This window comes from Purpureocillium takamizusanense, chromosome 11, assembly GCF_022605165.1.
Source record: "Purpureocillium takamizusanense chromosome 11, complete sequence".
Lineage (NCBI taxonomy): Eukaryota > Fungi > Ascomycota > Sordariomycetes > Hypocreales > Ophiocordycipitaceae > Purpureocillium > Purpureocillium takamizusanense.
Window position 1 is genome coordinate 358,322 of NC_063078.1, and position 22,870 is coordinate 381,191.

Below are 22,870 nucleotides of genomic sequence, written 5' to 3' on the forward strand. Positions count from 1 at the left end.
CCTGAGGGCGGAGCCACACGTTACGTACGAAGGAGTAGCAGAATGACGAACCGGTGTGGCCCCTTTTTTACGCTCTCTCTTCATCATGTCTTCATGTCTCATGTCCATCGATCATAGCTAGCCCCATTGATGAGAACTGGATCAGCCTGCGGTCTGATACATACGTACAGTCATCAATGCCCCTTGTGGCAGGGTCACGGTCCCGTTTCTTTGCACGTTGCTGGAACCGGCCGGAGCTCAACTCGCAGTCCCCGAAACCAACGAGTCTCGCCGTCGCCCCAAATGCTGTGTGAGCAATTCTTATCTCTGCGGGCCTGCCCCAGAGCTGGTACAGACTGCCTGCCTCGCGGAGAAGGGAGCCGTTCGCCCTAGAAATGCCTGACGGGGGGCGCCGCCCGCACGCGCCATTGAAGGGCGGCGGCCGCGTCTCTCGGTTTTCCTTTGAGTCGTCATGCGTGACGTGGCTTGCCTTGTCGTGCAGGGACGTGGTGGCGGTTATTCCAGTTGCGTCTAAACAACACGGCAGGGAGCGCTCGATGCAGCACAAGCACATGGGAGTTGAGAAGAAGCCATCAAATGGGGATGACAGTACATGCACGGGACGGTGCAAGGGCAGGAAGAAGCCCAATATCTACATCGAATGGGGACCTGGTAGAGGGCAAACCCTGTGCCACATCTCCGTCACATTGATCACCTCGGGACCACCAGACTTTTTGTATCTACTTGAGCGTCGCGACACCAGACGGAAGGGGAGTGGATGTTACGGCGCATTTGACGACAGATACATGTGGCAAGACATAAATTCCAAGATGAAAACAAAGGACCAGACACACTTGACCACCTGCACCCCCCCCCATTCCGTCTCGAGCATATACTGTACATGTAACAACTCTCCGCATTGCCATCTGTTGAATCCTTGGGGCCGGCCCTCTTCGCTTCTCAACGCGCCTGTCGTTTCCGTCCAAGTTGTGGATTGATCCAGTCATCAGCTCTCCTTGGCCGGCTACTATCCATGCCCCCGCAACGACAAGGACTGCTCCATCTCCTCGATAAACTGCTCCATCTCCTCGTTAAACTCCGCCTCTGTGTCTCTTGCGTCACCTTGTGGGATACCTTGTGGGATACCTTGTGGGATACCTTGTGGGATCCCATCACTGAAAGGGCCCAAGTCGGGCCGGCCATGGCTCCAGGGAGCACGAAGCCGTGAAAAATAGAGAAACAGTTCGAGCCGTTTGGAATATTCTAGCCACGACACGCTCAGCGGCATCAGCAGGAGGAGCGCCCCCGCTCCTCCCGGAATACTTGGTTCGTCCACGCTGTCCAGGTAGTCTGCGAAGATATGGTCGGCTTCCTCTTCGCGATCGAAAGAATAGGCTGTCACGGCGTTGTTCAAAGCGCAATTAGCTGCATGGTGGAGATTCTGCCTGATTTCGCACTTGTAGATGACCGTCACGGCATTGGCCTTGGGGAAATTCTCAAGCTTGCCTATATCGTCGCGAAGGAGCCACTGAAATCGGGGGTCGTATCTAAGGCGCCGCCTCCATCGGAAAGTGTCTGCGACTTGTTTCAAGCTGACAAGGCGCTCTTGAGCCAAGTTAGGTGCTTTTCGTCGCACGTCTGGGAAGATGGAATTTGCCCGTACCATACAGTTCGTCTTCACATTGCGCGTTATCTGGTTGACGTCGATGCACGAGGCCCATGAGCTCGCCTCGGGGTGGCCAAAACGGGGCCATGGTGGTTGCACGACGAGTGGTGGCGATGTGTGCAAGCCGATGGACTGGAGTGTAGGCCGTGCAGCGACGTTGCCTCTCCGAGGAGATGTACGGATCAGATTACAGAGACGGGCCGGGTTGACTTGGGGTGACGGGCTGCTCTTTATACTACGCACTTTAGGTCATGTTGGCTCTTGGATCCCAAGATCGTCTCCAGCACGGCCCAGAGGGCTGGAGGCTGGGGGGGGGGGGAATATTCATGACAGTTCTGATGATTAAAGGTGTTGGAAGACATGGGGGCAGGTCGGCCCTTCATGTTTCGACGACCGAGGCTTCGCGCCGCAGGGTTCACAATGTGGTTTGCCAAAGTCGTCTCCCAACGTGGGGATACAGCCACACCAAAGTTTGACGAAGCCAAGTCGAAATAATCATAGCGAGTCTAGTAGTGTCACCACACACGATATACTGCTCCCTCCCCTTCATGTTCCTCAGGCTCCCCCCACCGGGATCAAATTCTGACCACGGACGCATAGTCGATTCCTTTCCTGCCAAGAAGAAGCTGCCTGCCTGCCTGCCTGCCTGCCTGCCTGCCTGCCTGCCTGCGTGCCGGCCGACAAACAAAAAGCAGAGACCATGGCGGACTTTGGGCCAGGCGTTTCGCCGCTATGGTCCCGGGCGTCCTGCGCACACACAACGTATCGGGGACGTGCAGCGCTGCGAGCCGATCCCGGGTCGTCGTCGTGTCCGTTGACGAATGGCAATGGCGGACGTTGAAGTTGCCCCATGTCCCCATGTGTGTTTTGCCATGGAGCACTTTTGGGGTTTGTCGTTGGGTAATTCTGTGTGTTTGGCCGAGGAGTGATCCGACGATTTGTCATTCTGACGGAATCTAGAATAATGTAAAGTCCACAGGGCACCTCTGTGTTTTGTCATCTACCTTGAACCTCTCTTCTTCGTGTACAAATACGCGTCTACCAACATATCCCCGTCGTTTATGGAATACCACTGAGGAGTCAGTCACTCCACCAACGCCCGCGCCTCTTACCATAGCTATAAAATGCCACTCAGCATGTTGTGAATCTGTCTTTGATACCACGCCTGGATGGACACACACACACACACACACACAGCATCGTCAGCATTTTTCTTTCCGCCCAACAATGTGTAGGGGAGTGTCGAGACTGGGAGGAAAGGGGTGAGTGATGTGTCGACGTACCGTCTCTGCGCCCCCCGCGATGCCCTTGATTCCGAGCTGCTTGAGCAACCAACTGCCAGGGACGGTGCGCGCGTAGACGTTGGCGTCGGCGTCGGCGACTTCAGGGTTCAAGAGCGTGTTCACGGGGAGATGGGGGTTGAGCACCGCGGGGCGCCCAAGGCCGATCATGTCGCATGCGTCGTCGCGCAGCGCCGCCTCCATGCCCTGGCGGGACCGGAAGCCGCCCGTCACCATGAGCGGCACGTTCCTGAACCTCTGGCGTATGGCCTTTGCGAAGTCGAGGAAGAAGGCCTCGCGCGCGACGGTGCTGGCCGCCTTGGGCGGGGCGTTGGCCATCATCTGCGGCGGCGGCACCGTGTAAGTCAACTGAGTCTCGAAGACGATGCATGAGGGGGCAGTGGTTTCATTAATTCATTCAGACTTACCGTCGGGTCCTCGTAGGTGCCGCCGCTGATCTCCAGAAAGTCGATGCCCGCGGCGGTAATGTCCTCGAGCTGCTCGATGCACTCGTCGAGCTCCCGGGGGCTCTGGTGGTCGACGCTGTTGAACTTGAGGCCCACGGCGAAGCCCGTTTTGGGCACCGCCTCGCGGACGGCCTCGATGATCTCGACGAGGAAGCGGGCGCGGCGACGGGGCGAGCCGCCGTACTGGTCGGTGCGCAGGTTGCTCCTGGCGCTGAGGAACTGGGCGACGAGGTAGCCGTGGGCGCCGTGGATCTGGACGCCGGAGAAGCCGGCCTCGGCGGCCAGGCGGGCCGAGTCGGCGAAGCGGGCGACGACGTGGCGGATCTCGTCGACGGACATGGCGCGCGGGGTGCCGAAGACGAGGGCGCTGATGGCGCGCGGGACGATGCCCTGGCCGAGCAGCAGGGGGACGGCGCTCGGGGCGATGCTCTTGGCGCAGAGGCTGCGGGTGCCGGCGCCGATGATGGACTGCCGCCCGGGATGGTTGATTTGCATGATGGTGATGGTGGTGGTGGCGGTGGTGGTGGTGGTGGTGGTGGTCGCCGTCTCGACCTCGTCGTTGCCGTTGCCGTTGCCGTTGTCGCCGCCCGCCGTCTGGGCCCATCGACGCCAGGCATCGAGCAGCTGCTCCCGCGGGATGAGGTGGTTGAGGGCCGTGTCGTCGGGCGTGCCCAGGTACGCGACGTCGACCTGGACGTTGCCGGTGAGCACCATGCCCCAGCCGCCGTCCGCCCACACGCCGTACGCGTCGAGCATCCGCTCGCTCGGCAGCCGGTCGCGGTCGGCCCACGCCTCGGCCATGGCGGCCTTGGTGAGGCGGTTGGGGATGGTGAGCCCGCACGGCAGCGTCATGGGCTTGGCCATGTCCAGCCCGCTCGTCGTCTTCTTCTCCTCCGTCTCCTTGCCCATGTTGGTGATGGCTGGGTGGACGGTGTTTTGCGGTTTCTGCCCGAATATGCCGTAGGCAGTCGACTCCGACTCGGACTCGACTCGGTGATGCAAGACTGGCAGAGAAGAGCCGAGGATTTGGGGGGGGGGCGCGGTTGTGTACACAGTGAATCAAGGACAGCAGCCCAAGCGCACAAGCACAACCATCCAAGGAACCGGCCAGACGCGTGTATAAGTCGACATCCGGTCCCCCATGCCCGACGAGACGGCAACTGCGCCCAGCATCGACGGCAAATCGGCTACGTTTCTATCCCACCAGTATAACTAATCGGAGGCGGCACATGAATCGGCCCGCCAGAGCGTGGTAGGTACTACTAGTCGCCGGCCGGGGTGGGTTCCCAGTTGGACTCCATTGTCAAGTTAGTTACTAACGTTGGTTGGGACGGACGACACATCCACCACCTCGTGAGCCTTTCCAGCGTCCATCGTCGTATCGTCGGACGTCGCGGGGGTGGTAATGGTAGTTTTCCCGGGGCGGGGCTGCGGGTCAAAAGGGGAGGGAGCGGACGTTCGGGGCAAATCCAGACGGAGAGGCGCCGCCACGGAGGAGACGGAGGCCCCCGCCCAAACGGGGCAAAGTTCCGGGGGCATCGTTCGATGGCGGGAGCCGTGCCTCGGCAGCTTATTGTTATCGACACGGCCACGCCCACATTGCGTGCGTACTACGTATGCGCACGTATGCGTGTTGTGGTTGCCTTGCGGCGGCCGTCCGTGGAAGCACATGCCGTGGGCCGTCTCCGTTCTTGTGTTTGCGTCCGAATGCTAACTATCGTCTCGGGTTTCGTGAACGCCGTCTTGCTGATCCTTGTGTGTTTGTTTACATTTGTCGGCATCTTGTCCCGCGCAGGCAACGACCCGTCCACATACGTACGTGCTAATGCACCACGCCAACGATATGGTAGCGGACCCCCATGGGGAGAGCGGACACGGGTAGTGCCTTGAGCTACTACTCCGTAGTTGCATGCATGATGATCGGAAGCGACGCATGCAGCTGACACAATCGCGCTCGGGTGCTGCCAACCGGCGATCTTGAAGGCTCGTGCATAGACGCGTGGTCGCCCTACGCCGCTGGTAATAAACCAAGCAAGGTATCGGAGCGACCTGAGATGGCCATGTTTACAAACGGTCATGTATAACAGGCCTGCGGCATAGGTAGAACATGACGCCGTAAGCAGCTCATCAAGTGCCTATGAGTGAAGGAGTCAGGAGCCAGAACGGCACCGAGGGGCAAACAGTACGTAGGAAGAGAACCTGCCGTCAACGTACACACAACAGCCGATGTGGTGAGCAAAGTGAAGCCGCAACAACGAGTCCGCAGCAACGACCGCAGATCTACTCGTGATCTACAACTCCACGCCAAGGCGGGGGGGATTGGGAGCATGGCACTGGGGTCCTGACAAGGCCTCCCTCCCTCCCTCGAGCCCGCCTCGCAGTGCGTATCCCCCAACCAAGGAAGCCGTTGACTGCTGCCACCCACGATTGCCGGGATCCCGAAAATAGGTTTCGGGTTTTCGGCGCCTTGTCCCGCCACGCCGGCCCGCGTCGAGCAGACAAGACCTGCATCCGTTCGGGCCAGGCCGCCGCCGCCGCCGCCGCTAGTAACTGAATCGTAGTACTGTACATGCGTAGCGACGTCCTCGAGGTCGTCATAGAGCTCACTTGGTTTTTTTCCCCCATGGCTATTTCTGGCGATGTGCATATGCATGCGTGGCTACGGCTCTCCCCGCCACCGCGCCGCCTCGGCTGGGTGCAGGCCCGTGATTCGGGGCGACGGCAATCGGGGCGTCCTCGACTCCCCATCGTCGAGCAAATCTCGCGGTGTAAGTCGATGCATACTACAATATAGGGGCAGGCAGCCGCAAATTTTCGACAATAACAATCTGCCTCCGCCGCTATCCCCGGTTGCGTCATGGCGGCAGCAGGCTAGACACTCGTTCCCGCACCTCTGGGATGCCATGGCGGATCAAACGAGGCCAACCGTCAGTGACACGGTGGAATAGCAACTTGTCTCGTCGTTTGCATGCACACATTGCCAAATGTAGCCGACGCCACGTGGGCTCACGGCCAAAAAGGAGCTCAGGCCTGTCAGTTCCGGCGAGTTTTCGCGGCGTTTCGTTTCACCTCTGGCTGGGCCGTGAGGCAAAAGCCGTCGCACGACGTGCCTCAAGTGGTGGCCCTTCCGGTCGTGGCCGACGACAGTGCGCCGGCTCCAGCGGGAGAGGGCTACTAACAGCAGCCCGCGGCCTTTCGCGTGTCCGTCTGTTAGGGCGCGTCCACGACACGGGTCCAAATGAATTGGAAACTGCTAGCTTGTCGCGCATTTATCCCCTGCCTCCTCGGGCTTTCGTGTGCCAGAGACGGTGCGGTGCGGACGGCGCGACATGGACAGCAAGCGGCATCGACGCCCTATTGGGCGTTACAAACCCCAACACGACATGTTTCCGAGCCGCGTTGGAGGCTGGCTGGCTGGCCGGCCTGCTTGCTTGCTTGCTTGCGCTGGCATTGGACAGGGGAAGGCGCGCGGTGTTTGTTGCTTGCCTGGTCTCGCCAAACGGTCACGAGCGAGGCGTTTGACGAGCATGGGGCATGGCATGGGATGGATGACATGACGAGCCAGGAGAGGACGTGACAGGATAGGACAGGACATGGTGGTAGTAAACAGAGACGGAGGCAAGCAAGCGCTTGTGTGCGTGCCTACGTGCCTTTGGGTGAGTGAGGCCCCCAATGGACGGGCGGCGGCGGACCGACGACGCAAGACGTGGCGGAAACACGTCAAACATGCCGCGGGGGGGGGCCCCATATGAGGAACGTGGGCGGACTTGCTTGTGTGCCTGAATCCGCGACTCTGTTGGTGCAACGCCGCCAGCCAGGCCGGGCGGTGACTCGGGCACGTACGTACCTACCTAGAGGAGTCGTCCGTCGGGCTGCGAGCGGGAGCTGGCGCATGCCGGCGCCGCCATGGCAATTGGTTTGGTGTTGATTTGATCTCTCGCGGGCGACGACGTGGACGATGTATGTGCGTGTATGCATGTGTGTGTGTGTTCCCTCACTGTCGTGTGGCGCGAGCAGGGCTGGAGACAGAGCAAGCAAGCAACAGGCAAGCGGCAGGCAGTGGGCCATGGGGGGAATGTTGATGTATAAGTAGAGTCGGCGGCCACGTTCTAGACGCTGCAATGATGGATCAGGTACATCATTACTAGCAGGTAGGAAGTGTGTACGACCACCTTGGTGGGTGTTTGTGTGTTTGTGTGTATGTACGTATGCGTGTTGTGTGCGTCGCACGACAATTGTATTGACCTTTATGGTTCAAGGTTGGCCAGCCTTCTTCACAAGAGATAAAGTCTCTCCCCCCCAAAGCACGAAGTATCTTGCGCCGTGATTGCTGCTGTTGCCCCTGGCAGGGAACGAGGAACCGGCTTGGAAGACGTGTGGAACCCCAAGTACCCGTCGTGTACCTCCGTGGCGCCGCCCACTGATCTGCCATCAAATACAGCGGGCATCCAGGGGAGGCCACCACCACCACCACCACCACCACCACCCCCTTAACCAGAAACCGCCTCGGCGGTTTGTCGTGGTCGCATCGCCAGATGGTGCGCGCGCATCCGGGTTCATGTGTCTGGGGGGCCGAGCTTCACTCGGCTTTGTGAAATCCCCCTTGTGTTGCGCCAGGCCAGTGCGTCATTACTCGTCGAGGATACGCCATGTACCGAGCTTGTTGCTGTTGATGTCGCTGTCGCAGTTTCTTCCACGGGCAACCAACCCCCTTTGTCGAATGTATGAAAAGCCACAAAGGTACCGCGCGTGGCCATAGGTAGATACGGGCAGGCATCGTCGTCAACGGTCCCAATCGGAGCATCGCGCGCTCTCACTCATCACCGCCTGTTGCCCGCGATTGGCAATCATTTGGTGCCATCAAATGCACTCCACGGCCAAGGCCAGGCACACAGGGGGCGGCGCTAGCACACCCCTGTGCCGTCATCCCTGATACTACCTAGGTAGTAGCTATCTGTGCCAGCCGGAGCCCGTCAGGCGACTTCAAGGTTCTATCCAACACCACTATCAAGCGCCCGCAAGCGCCCGTCAAGCGGCCCCGAGGTACCTCCCGAGTACCTTCCAAGGTTGTCCGCCGTCTGCCAGGGCGCCGGGCACACAGCAGGCAACCCCCCCCCCCCTCCCCCTTTCAAGCGCGCTGCCCCCACCACCACCAGCAGGACACCACCAACCTCCAGACGAAAGGGCAGCCCAGCGTGCCTCATTAGAGGGCGGCGCCGGTGGCACAGCCCCACTCTGCCTCGCCTCAGCGTCCCTGTGTCCCTGACATCCGGGCATCTGAGCCCACTGGAGGCTGCCGCGGCCCTGGCCTGGCTCCTGCTGTGGCACCTTCCATGCTGCTGCTGGCTGGATGGATGTACAACAAAGCGCTGTTGCTGCTGCACGGGCTGCTACTGCTCCTGCTGCTACTGCTCCAGCGGCCTAGCTCCGTTCCGCTGTGTCGACCAACCATCCGCCGTTTCTGACCTTTAATGCAGCCTTGAAACCCACACAACCTCAACCTCCAACCACAGACACACCTCGACCTCCTGGCGCCCCTCACGACCGTCGCTTTCGCCGCTGGCCAGCCCAGCTCGTCCATCACTGTCCTCGCCCGCATCGCCCCTCTCGCATCGACACCACCATCGAACGCCCATTCCGCAATCATTCTCGCCGCTGCCCGCTCGCAGCTCGTAAACAGCGCCGCCTCCCGCCTTCTCTCGCTCGGCTTCCCCCTCTCCCCTCCGACCTCCTCCCGCCTTCCTTAAACCCGAAACGCGAAGCTCGACGCAATCCGCTCGTGAGCAACGCCGAAACCATGGCCCAGCCCGGTGTCCAATCCCTCAAGGCAAGCCTCGATACAGCTTCCTCGCGCTGCTGATGGACCAGATCCGCTGACCAGCCCTCCAGTGTGTCGTGACCGGCGACGGTGCCGTCGGCAAGGTGAGTTCGCCACGACCCAGGCTTGCAGCGGACCATGACCGACCCGGTGTCGACTGACGCATCGCTAGACATGCCTGCTCATCTCATACACGACCAATGCCTTCCCCGGCGAGTACATTCCCACAGTGTTGGTTCCCCTTCAACTCCTCCGCTCTCGGTGCTCCAAGGGCTAACGTTGGGCGGGCAACCTGAAGCTTCGATAACTACTCGGCGAGTGTCATGGTCGATGGCAAGCCCATCAGCTTAGGACTGTGGGATACTGCTGGACAGGAAGACTACGACCGACTCCGCCCTCTGTCATACCCGCAAACCGACGTCTTCCTCATCTGCTTTTCCATTGTCAGCCCCCCGTCGTTTGACAACGTCAAGGCCAAGGTGCGCACGGTCCATTGATCATCCTCGACATGAGCGTGCAAGCGAGCTGACATGTACCGCGCAGTGGTACCCCGAAATTGACCACCACGCCCCTAACATTCCCATCATTCTGGTGGGCACCAAGCTCGACTTGCGCGAAGATGCCGCGACGCTCGACTCCCTGCGACAGAAGCGGATGGAACCCGTATCCTACGAGCAGGCCCTAGTGTGCGCCCGGGAAATCAAAGCCTACAAGTACCTCGAGTGCTCTGCGCTGACGCAGCGGAACCTGAAGAGCGTGTTTGACGAGGCAATCCGGTGGGTGATGCTGTATCCCCTGCACTCGAACCATGGCTTGTGAGGCTGACTAGTCGCTCATTACTATAGTGCCGTGTTGAACCCTCGACCGCAGCCCTCCAAGTCGAAGAAATCCAAGTGCTCAATCCTGTAATCGCCACGCGCCCATGCGCCTCCCGCCCTTGCGCGATATGGCCCCACAAGCGCGACGACGTGGGCGAGGCCCATAGCGGTGGCGGCCCCAGAATTTCTCTCACGGCGTAACCGATCAACTGCAGAGTTCATTGATAACGATCGGGCAGTTCTGACTTGAAGAATTAGACGGCCTATGTAGCGCATGGTGGAGCGAGAGCGGCCCAGGCAACTCCGTCTTCCGCGGGCTCGGTAGCGAGTCCTTAGATTTTATCGTGTCGTGGTCCTGCAAAAGGAGCCCCTTTAATGTCTCTGCCGGGCTGTTGGGCGGAGCGGTGGAATCTGCTGGTCGAGCCACCCGACTGGAGAACGCCCCGATCCGTTGGGGCCGGCTAGCTGGGGACTGCAAGGTCTGGGCGTTGGAAGATTTGCTGCTCGCTGGCGTCTGGCAGGTTGATTTTGCATCCCCTTTTTTCTGCCATGTCTCTGTCTCTCTGTCTCTTTGTCTCTCTCTCCCCTTCCTAGTCTCAAGGATATCCCAAGCTCTTTTCTTTTATGAATTGTATGTAGTGTACGCACATGGACGCTGTTTCAGGTCTGCGAATGCACGCACGGGATCTCACTGAGCCATGACAAAGCACGGAGAGTGAGCATAGTACTACGGTGAGAATAGCGATAGCTATGATCGAATGTCATGTCAGATTGATTCCTTGTGGGGGTATCGTTCTATACTTGGCGATGCGCTTTTTTGTGCTCTCACGGTTCCATGATGACCCCAAACGCCGTAACAAGGAGAATGAAGAAAAAAATGCAGGAAAAATGCAGGAAAAATGCAAGACAGAAAACAACTTCAAAAAGAGAAAAAAAAAAGGCGATATAATTGAGCGCCGTCAAATTTGCGCGGCTAGGAGGGGTCGTCCGTCCCGTCGTTTCCACTCGCGGTTACGAACTCAGCGGTGGCCCAGGCGGGGGTTCCTAGCCAGCCGACTGGGATGTATGCTCTCGCTGACGCTCTGGCGCTCCTTGTTCGGGGGGGCGCCTTCGCCGCCGCCGTTGCTGTTGTTGCTGTTGCTGTTGTTCTCCTTGGCGGCCTTTTCCTTGTCGATGCGCTTGGCGCGGTTCTCGTCGAGCTTCTTGTTCTTGGCGATGATCTTGTCCTTGCGGTGCTTGGTCTTGCCGCCGCCGCCGGCACTGCGCGTGGGGGTTAGCGGGCGGTGCAAAGAGAGAGAGAGAGACAGAGAGAGAGAGAGGGAGTTGGGAGGCGAGGAAGGGTAAACAAAGGGGATAGAGACGCAGAGACGCAGAGAGAGACAGAAAGAGAGAGAGAGACAACTCACGTCAGCTCAACGTTAATCTTCCGCGCCGCCGACTTCCCATCCTCAAACAACGAGTGGTGGAACCGGTCCAGGCACGTGCGCATCGTCCGCACGTTGGCAAACTCGACGAACGCGATGCCGCGACACGTCCCAACGCCGCCGCCACCACCACCACCAGCTCCTCCTCTGCTCGCGTCCCCGTCCCTCTTGGTCAGGCACCGCACCGAGACGGGGTTGAGCGACGCAAAGTGCGCGTGCACCGTCTCCTTGGTCGCCGTGTAGGGTAGGTTGCCCACGAAGACGATGTGCCGGTCGGGCTTGCCGCTGCCGTTTTGCTCCTCCGTCTTGTCGCCCTCGCCCTCGCCGTCGTCGTTAACGACATCGTCATTGCTGGTCGTGGCGGGTTTGTTGCCGCTCGTGTCGGTGGTGGTTGAGGGGTCTCGCTTGTCCTTCTTGGCCTTCTTGTCCTTTTTGCTCTTCTTGGGCTTCTCCTTGTCCTCCTCCTCGCCCTCATCACTCTTCTTCTTCTTATCCTTCTCCTCCTCCTTGGCCACCCTAGCAGGAGTAGCCTCAACCTCACCCATCACCACCTCATCGTCTTCCTCGCCGTCCTCCTCAGGCAGGTCCTGGAGGTCCTTGCGCTTGTCCTTCCTCTCCCTCCGGCTCTCCTTCTTGTTCTTGTCCTTCTTCTTGTCTTTCTTCTTGTCGCCCTTGTCCTTCTTGGCCTTCTTCTGCTTCACCTCAGCGTCGCCGTCGTCATCGTTGGCGGTCGCGGCGTCTCTCTTGCGCTTCTTGGCCGGTTGCTCCTCGGCCGCCGCCGCGGGAACCGGCTTCTCTTCGTCGTTTGTGGACGCGGCCTCGCGTGCGCGCTTGCTCTTCATAGTGGCGGATGTTCCGGGGTACGCTCCGCGGCGAATTATGCGATTGTCGTTATTGGGGCAACAGTCGCTGACAAGGACTGGCGAAGCTGGGGTTGTCGCGACAGAGTTTGGACTTTTTTTCACAGAAATTTTGGCGGGGCCGCTCCCCGAATCCATAATGGACCCCTGCCACCCATTCAAGGCTAACCCAGAGGGGTCGCGTTAAGTCGCCCCATGATCCCAAGTGTCAGTGATACATCTTCCTCTTCGAGCCCTCATATATAAAATGCTGCGAACAAATGCCTGCCCATCGCAAGGTCAAGCACTGCAGCATACCCAATATGACAATGCGGCACGCGGTCACACTCTGCTACGTGCTTCAAATGCCCCATGCAATCTTTGCATTGGTCTAAGCCTCTACCCGCGAAGAAAACCCACCCTGTTAACAATGGCATGCACATTCCCCCATGATTCCTGACAAATATTACATACAAAAGAAACGGCAGTGTGACAAACTGCAAATAGCCATTGCTCGTTCAGACTGCAATTGCTCCGCCCAGAAACAAGACTGCTAGGCCGACGGCAAAGCGAGTCGCTGTTCGCAACGGCTCCTTGGCCGTGGAGCTTCCCGTCACCACCATTGGGGTTGCCTCCATCATGGCAGCCGTCTCGCCCGTCACCTGAAACGTGTGCGTCTCTCCCTCCACACGCTTCAGAGTTGAGGGCTCATTTTGGAAGCTCTCTGAGCTCAAGCCGTGCGGACTCGGAGCGGTTGCCTCTGCAGGCCGCCTCAACGACGGGTGGCTCGCGGGCCCTGTCTCTTCCGGAGGGTCTGCAATGAGCGCCAGTCCGGTGGGAAGTGGCGCATCTTGTTGAACAGCCATGACCGACGTCTCTATCATGCCGTTGGCGCCGAGCGAGACGATGGTAACTTGGATGACTTGGCCCTTGATTAGAGATGCCGTAGCTGGAGAGGACACAGCCCCAGTTTGCTTTTTCCGAGACTTCAGAGCCGCACCGGCGTACCCGGTGCTCTGAGGGTCTCCGGCAATACCTTCGTCACTCATTTCAGGAACAGTAGCAGAGGCAGCAAACACCTGTGGGGATTGCTGCCGTGACGCGCCAGAGGTGGCCGTGGTTTGTCCGTAGACAAATGCTTGGGTAGTTTCGCGCGTGGACGTTGTAGAAGCTGTGTCAATGGTGCGAGCGCCAGTGTTGAATACAGTGTCGTGGACAAGACTAGAAATGCTTGAGCCATACAGTGGTGGCGTGCTGAGGAACGAGTACTCATTCAAGGGAGGGAGGTACGCGGGAGGGGTGGGCAACGATGTCATATACTCGGCCGGGCCAGTGTTGAGGACCACGGTTTGCGAAGTAAAAATGCTGGTCCGAGAGCTCTCGGTTGTCGAAGTCGTGTTGGTGGTTGCCTGTCGTACAGAAGCTGAGTCGTGGGTGCTCTGCGTGCGCTGCGTGCTAGAAGTTTTTGAGGATTCACAATCTGTGGACACAGAGCTGGTGGTAGTCGAGTAATTCTGTGTAGAAGAGCTCGTGGACGTCTCATCGGTGCATGAGCTCGTGCTCGAGCTCGTAGTTGAGGTGAAGAATGTGCTCGTGTAGCTAGATGACGAGTTGGAGCAAGGCTCGCTCGATGCCAAAGACTGAACAGAGACAACTGTGCTGGTAATTCGTTCAGAGTTTGACGTAGGTAGGCTCAAAGTCGTCGATGGCGTAGGTGTCAGCCTCATCATGTCCTCGGAGCAGTCCGTGGACTCCGACCGTAAAGTGGCGGAGATGGTTCCATCAAAGGTTGACGGCCACGTCAGACTCGGCATGGTAGTAGTGGAGCTAAACGTCGAACTGGATTCGTCACACCCTGAAGAGGATAGATAGCTCGTTGAAGCGGGAAAATTGAGGGAGACAGGGGTAGTGGTAGACAAAGGCAATAGTCCGGATGGCTGGCTAGCAGAGGTATGAGTCTGGGGAGGGACGCCTGAAGTCCTGATGACGGATTGCTTGCACGAACAAACAGTACTATGCGCTTTGGCAGAGGCTGTCGGACCTTCTGTCGAAGTAGGCAGATCCGTCGATTGACAGTCAGGGTCCTCGCTGGAGCCAAGGGTGCCGCCATTGCCCCGCTGAAAAGAAATTGGACCTGGCTTCCCTGAGAAAGAATAGTCACTACTGCTGGCGAAAGTGGTTACGCTACCAGCAATCGAAGATCCACTGGAGTCCATTCTGGGACTCGCAAAGTGCGTGCCGGTCGACGCGGGAGCAGGAACAGACAAGGTTACCAGGCCATCGGGGCCAGCCCGACAGTTGAGTTCGATAGACACATCGTGATCAAAGGTGAAGACCGAGGGCCGATTTACGGTGGAGGGCCGAGGAAGAACAGGTCCTGGCTCAGTGGGAATTTCCTGCCGTCTGGCGAGGACCGCACGATGAACTTCGACCGGGTGCAGTGGACGAATGCTAGCACCAAGGACAGAGCAGGTAGAGATGGCGAATCCAAGAGCATCGCCGTAAGCTTCCGAGCGACAAGAGTCGACCAAGCACTGAAAAAGAGTCTGCGAGCGCCTCCGTCAGTACTGGGCTATCCTCGTGGTGGGCTATATTGCACTCACTCTCTGGGCGGTGCTGTCATGGCACACGACGCGCATCATGTCGAGAGCGGTCTGATTCGACAAAGCAGAAGTGCAGCCAACGACACATCCTACTCTTGTTAGAACCGGAAGTCTCGCAGGCAAGCAGTCTCCCTACCTGGGACTCGGCCTCGCGCGTTCACCTCTACGGCAGCGAGGGCTGCCAGGACAAGGCTGCCGACGACGCTCCCCTTCATGTTGCCGGTGTGTCGGCTAACTGGATAGCGATTGAAATGGCTGGTCGTAATGACGATAGTCACCAAAACTGGGAGATGAGAGAATGGATGGAGCGGAGATCCAAAAAAACGAAAGCAAGGCCTCCGAAGACGAGCCGGTGGAACTGAGGGTGATGCGATGATTGTTGATGTCGTGGAGAGGAAGCGGAAGAGGACCGTGGCCACGTCCGCAATGCGGGAGTAAACTAGGCGCTGGGGGCAACAGTCATGGAAGGAACGAACGACCTTCGACAGGCGAAGTCTCGCCTGTCACATCGCCAAAGACACAAGACGATCCCCGCCACAACGCTCCTTCTCCCTGAACGATTGCGAAGTGACAGAGAGACCGATCCCAAGTAAGTGGCCTCTTTGGACAACGCACGGCAAGCGCTTTGTATTCCCATGTGCAGCTAGCGGACCGACCAGCCCTCCCCGGGTATCTAATAGAACAGCAGCGCCAGCGGCTTCTTCTCGTCCACATACCTCTCCCTGAACTCGTCCCTCACCAGGAACCGCGCCAGGGGCATCATCGTATCCTTCATGTCCAGGACGCCGCGCTTCTTCTGATCAACGTGCGAGGCATCGACGATGACGCGCTGCAGGTTGTCCAGCGAGAGCGCCCCGTTGTCGATGAGCTCCATGAGGCGCGCAGGAGTGCCGACGCCGATGCCCGTTTTCCTGTTCTTGAGGAAGGTGACTTGCTCCTCGACCTTCATGTGCTTGGCGAACTGCGGGCAGCGGTGAGCAGGCGCGCCCTGAAGCAGAGGCGGGGCTGGGGGGCGAGTGAGCTGGGCCAAGACTTACCAGTTTCGCCACGACGTTGTCTTTGCTAGAGAACTTGCGGACCGCTCTGCATTGTGTCAGCTCGGCTACCTCTAGCGCGTGATGGATGATGCGAGGGCCATCGTACCTGACAATGTCCGCCGCTCTCAGGCCTGCACCTGCGACGATGAGCGTGTGCGGCGCGCCTTTCTTCTTGGGCGCCTTGCCCAGGCTCGCGGGATCCTCTGCAAACTTCTCCATGAAGTCAGGCAGGTGATCCAGCGTCCTCGTCTCTTTCCATTCCGTCGTATCTCGTATTGAGTTTGCTGCGGGCAGCCGGTTAGCAGGGCGAGCTCTCACCAGGGATGCTCCTGCCAGGGAGGCCGCTCACCCGAGACGGTCAGGTCTGACAGCTCGACGGAGCTGAGATCGCCGCCGAAACGCGTTAGTTTCTGGGCGAGGTGGTCTGCGAGCAGCTGGTTGTCCATGCGGGCGAAGAGCGTATTGACGCCGAGCTCCATGTCGAGAAGCTCGTCATCCTGCTGAGATTTGGTCTTGCGCTTCTTGGTCCATGCGGGAGGCGCCGACTCGGCGGCACGCTTCTTTGGATTGGACATGCCTGCCTGTGGCCTCTGATGCATAGGCACACGGTGCAATGGATGGCCGTCAAACGTTGTCACGCAACAATCAATGAAATCTTTTGCGGAATTTGGCCCGTTCAATGGATGAGTGAGGTTGAAGCCTCTGCCAGTTCCAGGGTCTTTTTTCGAGGTGGGGCACCCGGATCCGTCAAGGTGGCGCTTGGTGGCGTTTAGCGCCCGCGTTGGTTCGACTTCCACCATTTCTGGAGCCACGAGGTCTATTGTCATCGGTCGAAGAACAAGCATTGACATGTGCTGCCCGTAGTAGGGAGCGGAACAAGATCACTATCCAATTATTTGGCCATACTTTGCTCTTGCTATTTAGGCTGCTTGCGAGCGGAAAACTCCAGACGCCATCCCAGAAGGCTCACGACAACTGCCGCTGCCCCTCGTGCACTGCCTTGAGGCCCGTCAAGCACAATGCGAAAGGGAACCATACACAAAAGCATCCGCCGAGCACCTAGAAGATGCTGTTGACAATGTTTCCGCCAATCGTGGCACCCGCACCGAAGATGGCTGCATTTCCCAGCTTCTTGCCAAACTTCTTTCCGTACTCGCCGACCTTGCCGTCGCCCTGCTGTTGCCCGCCAGACGGCTGTCCGCCCTCGGCGACGGCCACGGGCGGCACGCTTGAGTTGTAGGGGTTCTGCTGCTGCGGCGGGCCCTGCGGATATCCATATTGCGGCTGGGCCGGGTATCCGGCGGCGCCGGGGTAGGGCTGCTGCGCCGACTTTTCCTGGTCGGGCTCGACGAGCACGTAGTTGCGAGGGAAGATGCCCTCCTGCCCGGTGCGAAGGTTGGCGCCCATCCACCAGTCCTGGTTCATGTACTCGTGCACGGCGATCTTGTCATCCTTTTCGAAGCTGACGTCGCGCGCGTCCGAGGCGGCGTAGCGGTATATGGCGCGGGCGTGGGCGATGACGGGCTTGCCGCGGGTGGGCACGCTGGGGGGAGGCGTGTCGTTGTAGGAGGGCGGCGCGGGCGACGTCGTCGAGTTGAGGCCGAGGTTCTGGAACGCCTGCGTCGGGGGCTGCTGGGCCGGAGGGGGCGGGCTGACGCCGTTGCTGTTGTTGTTGGGCGCCGGGCTGCTTCGCGTAGGGGCGGGGGATGCGTTGTTGTTGCTGGTCGCAGTGCGGAGGGGTCCGTGGAGGGGAGACTCGTCGGGCAGGGCGGCGTGGATCTGGTCGAAGACTGCCTCGTCGATGACGCCCTTTTCTAGTAGGTTCTCGAGCTCCTTGCGCGGCTGTCAGCGACGCCACATGAGATGTCCCCGCATGCTGGCAGGCGGGAGAGCGGGCGAGTCGATCCATCACCTACTGTCTTAATGTTGCGGAGCGACCTGTTGGTCTCCATGATGGTCTGGCGGTCGGCCGACACCATCTCGACAAGGGAGGGGGCCCTGGGGCCAAGCGATGTATCGTATGCGCTGTCGGAGGGAGAGTAGAGCACGCACGTCGTACTCGGCAGAGTGAAGGGTGAATTGTAGGATGCAAATCACAAGAGAGACGGCGGATGGTGCAGAGGGGATGGAGGCGCCAAGTAACTTTTAGTAACCTTGGAAGTGTCGTGCTGAGGCAGTGCTGCTGATGCAGTGGAGCCCCGCCACTGCATCACTGCGCTGCGCTGCTACTCGCCCCCGCTGTTTCGGTTTCGAATGGCCGCCGAAAGTCCGCGCGCCCGCTTCCGTGTCCGGCCGGCCGAGTTGATGCAGGGGCAGTACGTACGAAGTATACTGTACAGTATACAGTACAGGTGCCCTGCAACCCGGCCATGTCCATGACCTTGCCGGTCTCCGTCCATCACCTTGCATCATCATCTTTCTTCGCCTCGTCACGATATACTTGGACCCTTCTTTCATCTTTGGGAGATCAAACGGACACTCTCCAAAGTAGACGACGCATTCTGACAACGTACTGGTCTTTGGTGCAATGTGATGCAACTGTGAGCCTTCAACTTGCCGAGCAACCCCGTCCTCGAGTCGTCCATCGGCTCCATCCCTGTCAGCCCAGAAAACAACCTTATCATCGCCAGGTCACCACCCCAATACCAAAACCAAATGTCAATCAGCGGGACCCGGAGATAAACTCAAATATGTCGTCCATCCCCTCCGGCTCCTTGATCCAGTTCCCATCCTCCTCCGCGCCCGCATACCCGAGCCACGCCGTGCGGAAACCCAAAGCACTCAGCAATGCATAGGCCTCGCGACCGCGTTCCACGTCCAGAATCTCGTTGTCCGTCCCGTGCATGAGGAGCACCGGGGTCCTGCACACATGAGGCAGTGGCTCTGGCCTTACCCGGGGCCTCGGCCGCACGATCGCGCCCAACATGTCCCGCACAAACTCGTCCTGCCGACGACGCTGCTCCTCGCCGGGGTGATCCTGTCGCGGCTGGCCTACCTCGCCCCGCAGGTGCCTCATCATGCTCGGCGCAAAAGGCAGGCTCGCGTTGATGCCGATGAATCCTCCCAGCGCGCGGGCCGGTGAAGGCTGCGTGAGCAGCGCCCACATGCCGATGGAGCCGACCTCGCCCATGCCGACGAGGAAAACATTGCGGGCGTTGCCGCCCACGAGCTCCGTCTCATCGTCAATCAGGCTGTGGAGGAAGTCGATCCCGTCGACGATATTCTGAGTGACGACCTCGTGATGATCCTCGTCCAAGTAATCCAGGCCGCGGAAGAAAGCCCCGAGCCACGCAGGCGTCCACTCGGCGAAGCAATGGCTGAAAACAAGACGCGCCGTCGGAAACACGAGACGGAAGCCACGGCATCTCAGCGCGTTCTGCAGCGTCCGGAGGTTCGACATGACGCTGGTGGCGAGTTCGCTGCAGAATTCCCGGCCCGTGCTCCCGCGACGGTGTAGGAAGATTACGGTGCTGTCGTGATGTGCGCTGGGTGGCAGGATGAAGGTGTTGCCAAAGGCGTGAGTAGACGCCCCATCGTGCTCAGGTTGCAGGCATGGCATGGCTTCTGCCTCGGACTTTGGCTTAACTCAACTTCGTGACTGGAACTGGATCTGAATTACAGAAGGGCTACTCGCAGCAACGCGGCGACGCAACTGTCCCGAGAAAGGGGGCCAAGAGACGATGCTCGTCTTTATATTTACGTATATTGATTCTCACCGGTCTCAAAGATGGTTGACTGTCAAGTTGCTGGCGTAGCAAGCGCCTTTCTTCCGAATGAATGGTATACAGGGTGCAGAGACAAGGTTGCTCACAGACACATGTGCCACCTGACCAGCTCGTAGACGATGCGTGGAAAGCAACGCAAAATCGGTTCGCGCCTTGCTTGCTCTTGCCGAAAAGAGTATCTTGTTCCTGAGAGATGTTCCACACCGAGTCTCGCGTCACAAATCATACGGGCTTGCTTTCCACCGAGGTGAGCTGGCCGTATATCCCGGGCACACCGTCGTCGCCAGTGTCATCTCGTTGTAGCACCCAACATGCACGAAGCAAACATCCTACGCGCTGCTACGTAGAGTAATGTTTCTCATCTCACCAACGAACCCCTCCCCGATGCGTGCCAGCGGCGCCTCAAACGCCATGGGCGCCCAGACGAACCGCTGGCCCCATATGCCCAGCCGGGTCAGGAACTCCATCTTCTGCGGCTCGCGACCTGACAAGACGGATAAAAAGGTCCGATTGCCTTTGCCTACGAGGCTAACGCTCGTCCAGGTATCTACGGGGAGACTATAGTTGAGTGCGTAATGTTCACCGCCGCTGACCATGGTGACGTTACCCGCCGCGTCGGCCGAGGCGGAGAGAAGCGTCGAGTCCGGTCCGGTGAAGAGGGTGCCCTCTTTGTTGGCGCTGCTTGGCTTGACGGAGAATGACAGCGTGTAGTCTCTGCCCTTGCTCTTGAGCGGGGTCTCGATGTGACATCTGCCCGAGAAGGAGAGTGTCGAGCCGTTGATCTTGCAGCCCTCGCCGTGTATACGGCCGTGGTAATCGTTGCCCGATCGGTCCCTGACAAAGGTAGAGTCCTTTCCGCAGTTGGAAAAGCGGTAGTCCAAGACGACGTCAGTCTTTGAGGGGACCGTTCTTTCGAGATTCTGACCCGGAACGACCGCGCGTAGAGCATCGATGATGCCATCGTACTGGTCTTCTGTCAACTCCCCCCCCCACTGCTTGTCGCCCAGTGCGGGGACATCGCGCAACGTCCTGTACGCCTCGAGCACCGTAGTGCCGTTGGGGCCCCAGTCGTTCCAGAGAGCGACGAGATGTCCCTGCACGGCGGCGCTGTCCCTCGGCGGGTTGTTGGTTGCGTTTTTGACGTCAAAGATGTTTGGCGAGAAGGGCCCCCCCGTCGCGGGGTTGCCGCCCTTGAATGCCTGGGACTTTTTCAGCGGCGGCGGGTAGGACGCCGAATACTTGTTGACGACGTAGAAGGAGTTGTCGGCGTTGAGCACCTGGTATCCGTTGTTGACGAAGTCGAAAAGCGCGTTGTCCATGCGTGACGACCAGTGTTGGATGACGACGTCCTTGGAGACGTTGGCGCCCTGCTTGGGCGTAAAGGTGCCCCAGATGCGCATGTCCTTGCCCGACTCCTCCTTGATGAAGGATGCCATCTCGTTGACAAAGTACGTATAATCGGCGACAAGGGCCTCGTCGTATTCGTCAGCCCCAATATGCACCACCTTGGAGTGAAACCACGGCAGAAACGTCTTCCAGATGGTCTTCATCGTGGGGATCGTGTCCGGGTGCGTAATGTTGAGCATGCTAAGGTCCTCGAGGCCTATCTGGTTGCGCCACTTGACAATGGCCAAAGCATGGCCGGGGGCCTCAATCTCAGGCACGACGGTGACGCCGCGCCGCGCGCACCGCCGCTGCAGGTCGTCGAGCTCGTCGCGCGTGTACGACTCGTTGCGGCGGTCGTTGAGTCCCGCCACGGCCGGGTCGTCGGACCACGGACGGAACGCCGAGTAGAGGCTCATCGTTCGCTCGCGCGAGTACCGCTGCGGGTAGTTGTTGAGGTTGTCGCTCATGTGCAGCTGCAGGGTGTTTTGCTTGAAGAAGGACAGGTACGCGCACATTTCCACGATGAAGTCTGGCGGGTAGAAGTGACGCCCGCCGTCGAGCTATACGAACGAGCAAGTCGTTGCGCGTGTAAGTCAGTGACAAGCATGCGGCAGGGTTTCCGTCGGGGGTACCAGCGCAAGGTAAGTGATGCCTCACCATGATGCCCCGGTAGGCCCATCCGGGCGCGTCAACGCCCTCCCCGTGGGCGACATTCTTGTCGTTGAGAGCTGCGGTCTGCAGGACGGAGCGCGTCCCCCACCAGGCACCCAAGGCACTCGCGCCCGCGATGGTGATGCCGTCGGCGTTGACAGACAGTCGGTAGCCCTCGGCCGTATGGCGCCCGGCCGCGTCCTTGAACTGAGAGCCGTCGTCATCGATGGTCACGAAGATGGAGTTGGGCGCCGGTCGAGTGTCTCGAACCACGGGCACGTCTATCCCGAGGCTTGACTTGAGATCTTCCTTGAAGGTGCGGGTGAAGTCTTCAAGCGTGGGGGGGATGAGCGTCTGGCCCGTCTTGTCGACCGCCTGAGCATGGCGGGCGTCGAGGACTATGCTCTTGACGTGCTGGAGAGAGAACTGTCCGTGCTTGCAGTTGAACGGTATGGTCGGGATCGTGAGGAAGCATCCATTCACTATAAAATGTTTACATCAGTAATGTCCAGAGATCGCGACGTCATGTAGTAGAATGGCTGGTGACGACGGACCGACGCTCGTGATGGCAATCAAGCCGGCAGCCAGACTTGCTCTCATCTTGCACGAATTAGACACTACTGGCGCATGAGCCACAGTCCGCCCCTGTTTGACGCCATGAGATGCAGTTATATATGTACATGGACTGGTGCTGCTGGTCAATCGTGCCGATCCTGCGTGTTCATCTCAAGGTTACATCTGATAGCAGGCCGGAGCCCGGCATCGTGCCGGGGCCGCTTCCGGGCTGTGCGTACAAGGCTGCGGATGCCAGACACCACCGCGGCATTAAGTCAACGGTCTATGCTGCCTTAAGGCGCTACGGTCGATGTGACATTTGCGCTATTAAGTATTCTACGCCTCATTGTAACCATGACGACCCTACGGATATCTGTCCTCGCAGGTCTAAAGCTGGATCCATCCGAGTTGTTTATCTTGCATCTCGAGACGTCGACTCAATTATAGGTTCGAGAATAGAGACACCAAGTTCCGGCCTGCGCGGAATTAATCCCAGCTGCTGCAGGGCGCCGCCGTGTCATTTTGACTTGTCGTTATCTCGCCCAAAGATACAAAGATGCGTCTGGCAATATTTCTCTGTGCCGATTCCGATTTGAGGCCGCTCACGGAGACCAGACTGATC

General features: G+C 59.1%; 8 protein-coding genes across 8 annotated transcripts; 1 reads left to right on the top strand and 7 right to left on the bottom strand.

The window, feature by feature from the left end:
* Positions 1-2,640: 2,640 nt before the first annotated feature.
* On the bottom strand, positions 2,641-4,320 carry JDV02_010014 (uncharacterized protein). The gene is made up of 3 exons (XM_047991720.1): positions 3,354-4,320; positions 2,929-3,267; positions 2,641-2,810 (listed from the first exon to the last, which is right to left on the bottom strand). Exons 1-3 carry the CDS (start codon positions 4,299-4,301, stop codon positions 2,763-2,765), a joined length of 1,335 nt encoding a protein of 444 aa, XP_047847732.1. The 5' UTR covers positions 4,302-4,320; the 3' UTR covers positions 2,641-2,762.
* Positions 4,321-9,189: 4,869 nt separating this feature from the next.
* Positions 9,190-10,119, top strand: CED10 (Ras- protein ced-10; the record flags this gene model as incomplete). Its single annotated transcript, XM_047991721.1, has 6 exons — positions 9,190-9,219; positions 9,282-9,314; positions 9,383-9,441; positions 9,509-9,689; positions 9,754-9,986; positions 10,056-10,119. 6 exons carry the CDS (start codon positions 9,190-9,192, stop codon positions 10,117-10,119), a joined length of 600 nt encoding a protein of 199 aa, XP_047847733.1.
* An 811-nt stretch (positions 10,120-10,930) lies between these two features.
* JDV02_010016 (uncharacterized protein) lies at positions 10,931-12,389 on the bottom strand. The gene is made up of 2 exons (XM_047991722.1): positions 11,435-12,389; positions 10,931-11,288 (listed from the first exon to the last, which is right to left on the bottom strand). Exons 1-2 carry the CDS (start codon positions 12,292-12,294, stop codon positions 11,048-11,050), a joined length of 1,101 nt encoding a protein of 366 aa, XP_047847734.1. The 5' UTR covers positions 12,295-12,389; the 3' UTR covers positions 10,931-11,047.
* A 297-nt stretch (positions 12,390-12,686) lies between these two features.
* On the bottom strand, positions 12,687-14,105 carry JDV02_010017 (uncharacterized protein; the record flags this gene model as incomplete). Its single annotated transcript, XM_047991723.1, has 1 exon — positions 12,687-14,105. The coding sequence occupies one exon, from the start codon at positions 14,103-14,105 to the stop codon at positions 12,810-12,812; it is 1,296 nt and encodes a 431-aa protein (XP_047847735.1). The 3' UTR covers positions 12,687-12,809.
* A 1,289-nt stretch (positions 14,106-15,394) lies between these two features.
* cms1 lies at positions 15,395-16,624 on the bottom strand. Its single transcript, XM_047991724.1, has 4 exons — positions 16,281-16,624; positions 16,038-16,215; positions 15,932-15,977; positions 15,395-15,855 (listed from the first exon to the last, which is right to left on the bottom strand). Exons 1-4 carry the CDS (start codon positions 16,528-16,530, stop codon positions 15,568-15,570), a joined length of 762 nt encoding a protein of 253 aa, XP_047847736.1. The 5' UTR covers positions 16,531-16,624; the 3' UTR covers positions 15,395-15,567.
* A 167-nt stretch (positions 16,625-16,791) lies between these two features.
* On the bottom strand, positions 16,792-18,039 carry PIN3 (protein that induces appearance of [PIN+] prion when overproduced). The gene is made up of 2 exons (XM_047991725.1): positions 17,848-18,039; positions 16,792-17,764 (listed from the first exon to the last, which is right to left on the bottom strand). Exons 1-2 carry the CDS (start codon positions 17,908-17,910, stop codon positions 16,991-16,993), a joined length of 837 nt encoding a protein of 278 aa, XP_047847737.1. The 5' UTR covers positions 17,911-18,039; the 3' UTR covers positions 16,792-16,990.
* A 554-nt stretch (positions 18,040-18,593) lies between these two features.
* Positions 18,594-19,490, bottom strand: JDV02_010020 (Lysophospholipase; the record flags this gene model as incomplete). Its single annotated transcript, XM_047991726.1, has 1 exon — positions 18,594-19,490. The coding sequence occupies one exon, from the start codon at positions 19,488-19,490 to the stop codon at positions 18,594-18,596; it is 897 nt and encodes a 298-aa protein (XP_047847738.1).
* Positions 19,491-19,919: 429 nt separating this feature from the next.
* On the bottom strand, positions 19,920-22,293 carry JDV02_010021 (Beta-N-acetylhexosaminidase; the record flags this gene model as incomplete). Its single annotated transcript, XM_047991727.1, has 3 exons — positions 19,920-21,602; positions 21,700-22,175; positions 22,248-22,293. 3 exons carry the CDS (start codon positions 22,291-22,293, stop codon positions 19,986-19,988), a joined length of 2,139 nt encoding a protein of 712 aa, XP_047847739.1. The 3' UTR covers positions 19,920-19,985.
* Between the last annotated feature and the right edge of the window lie 577 nt (positions 22,294-22,870).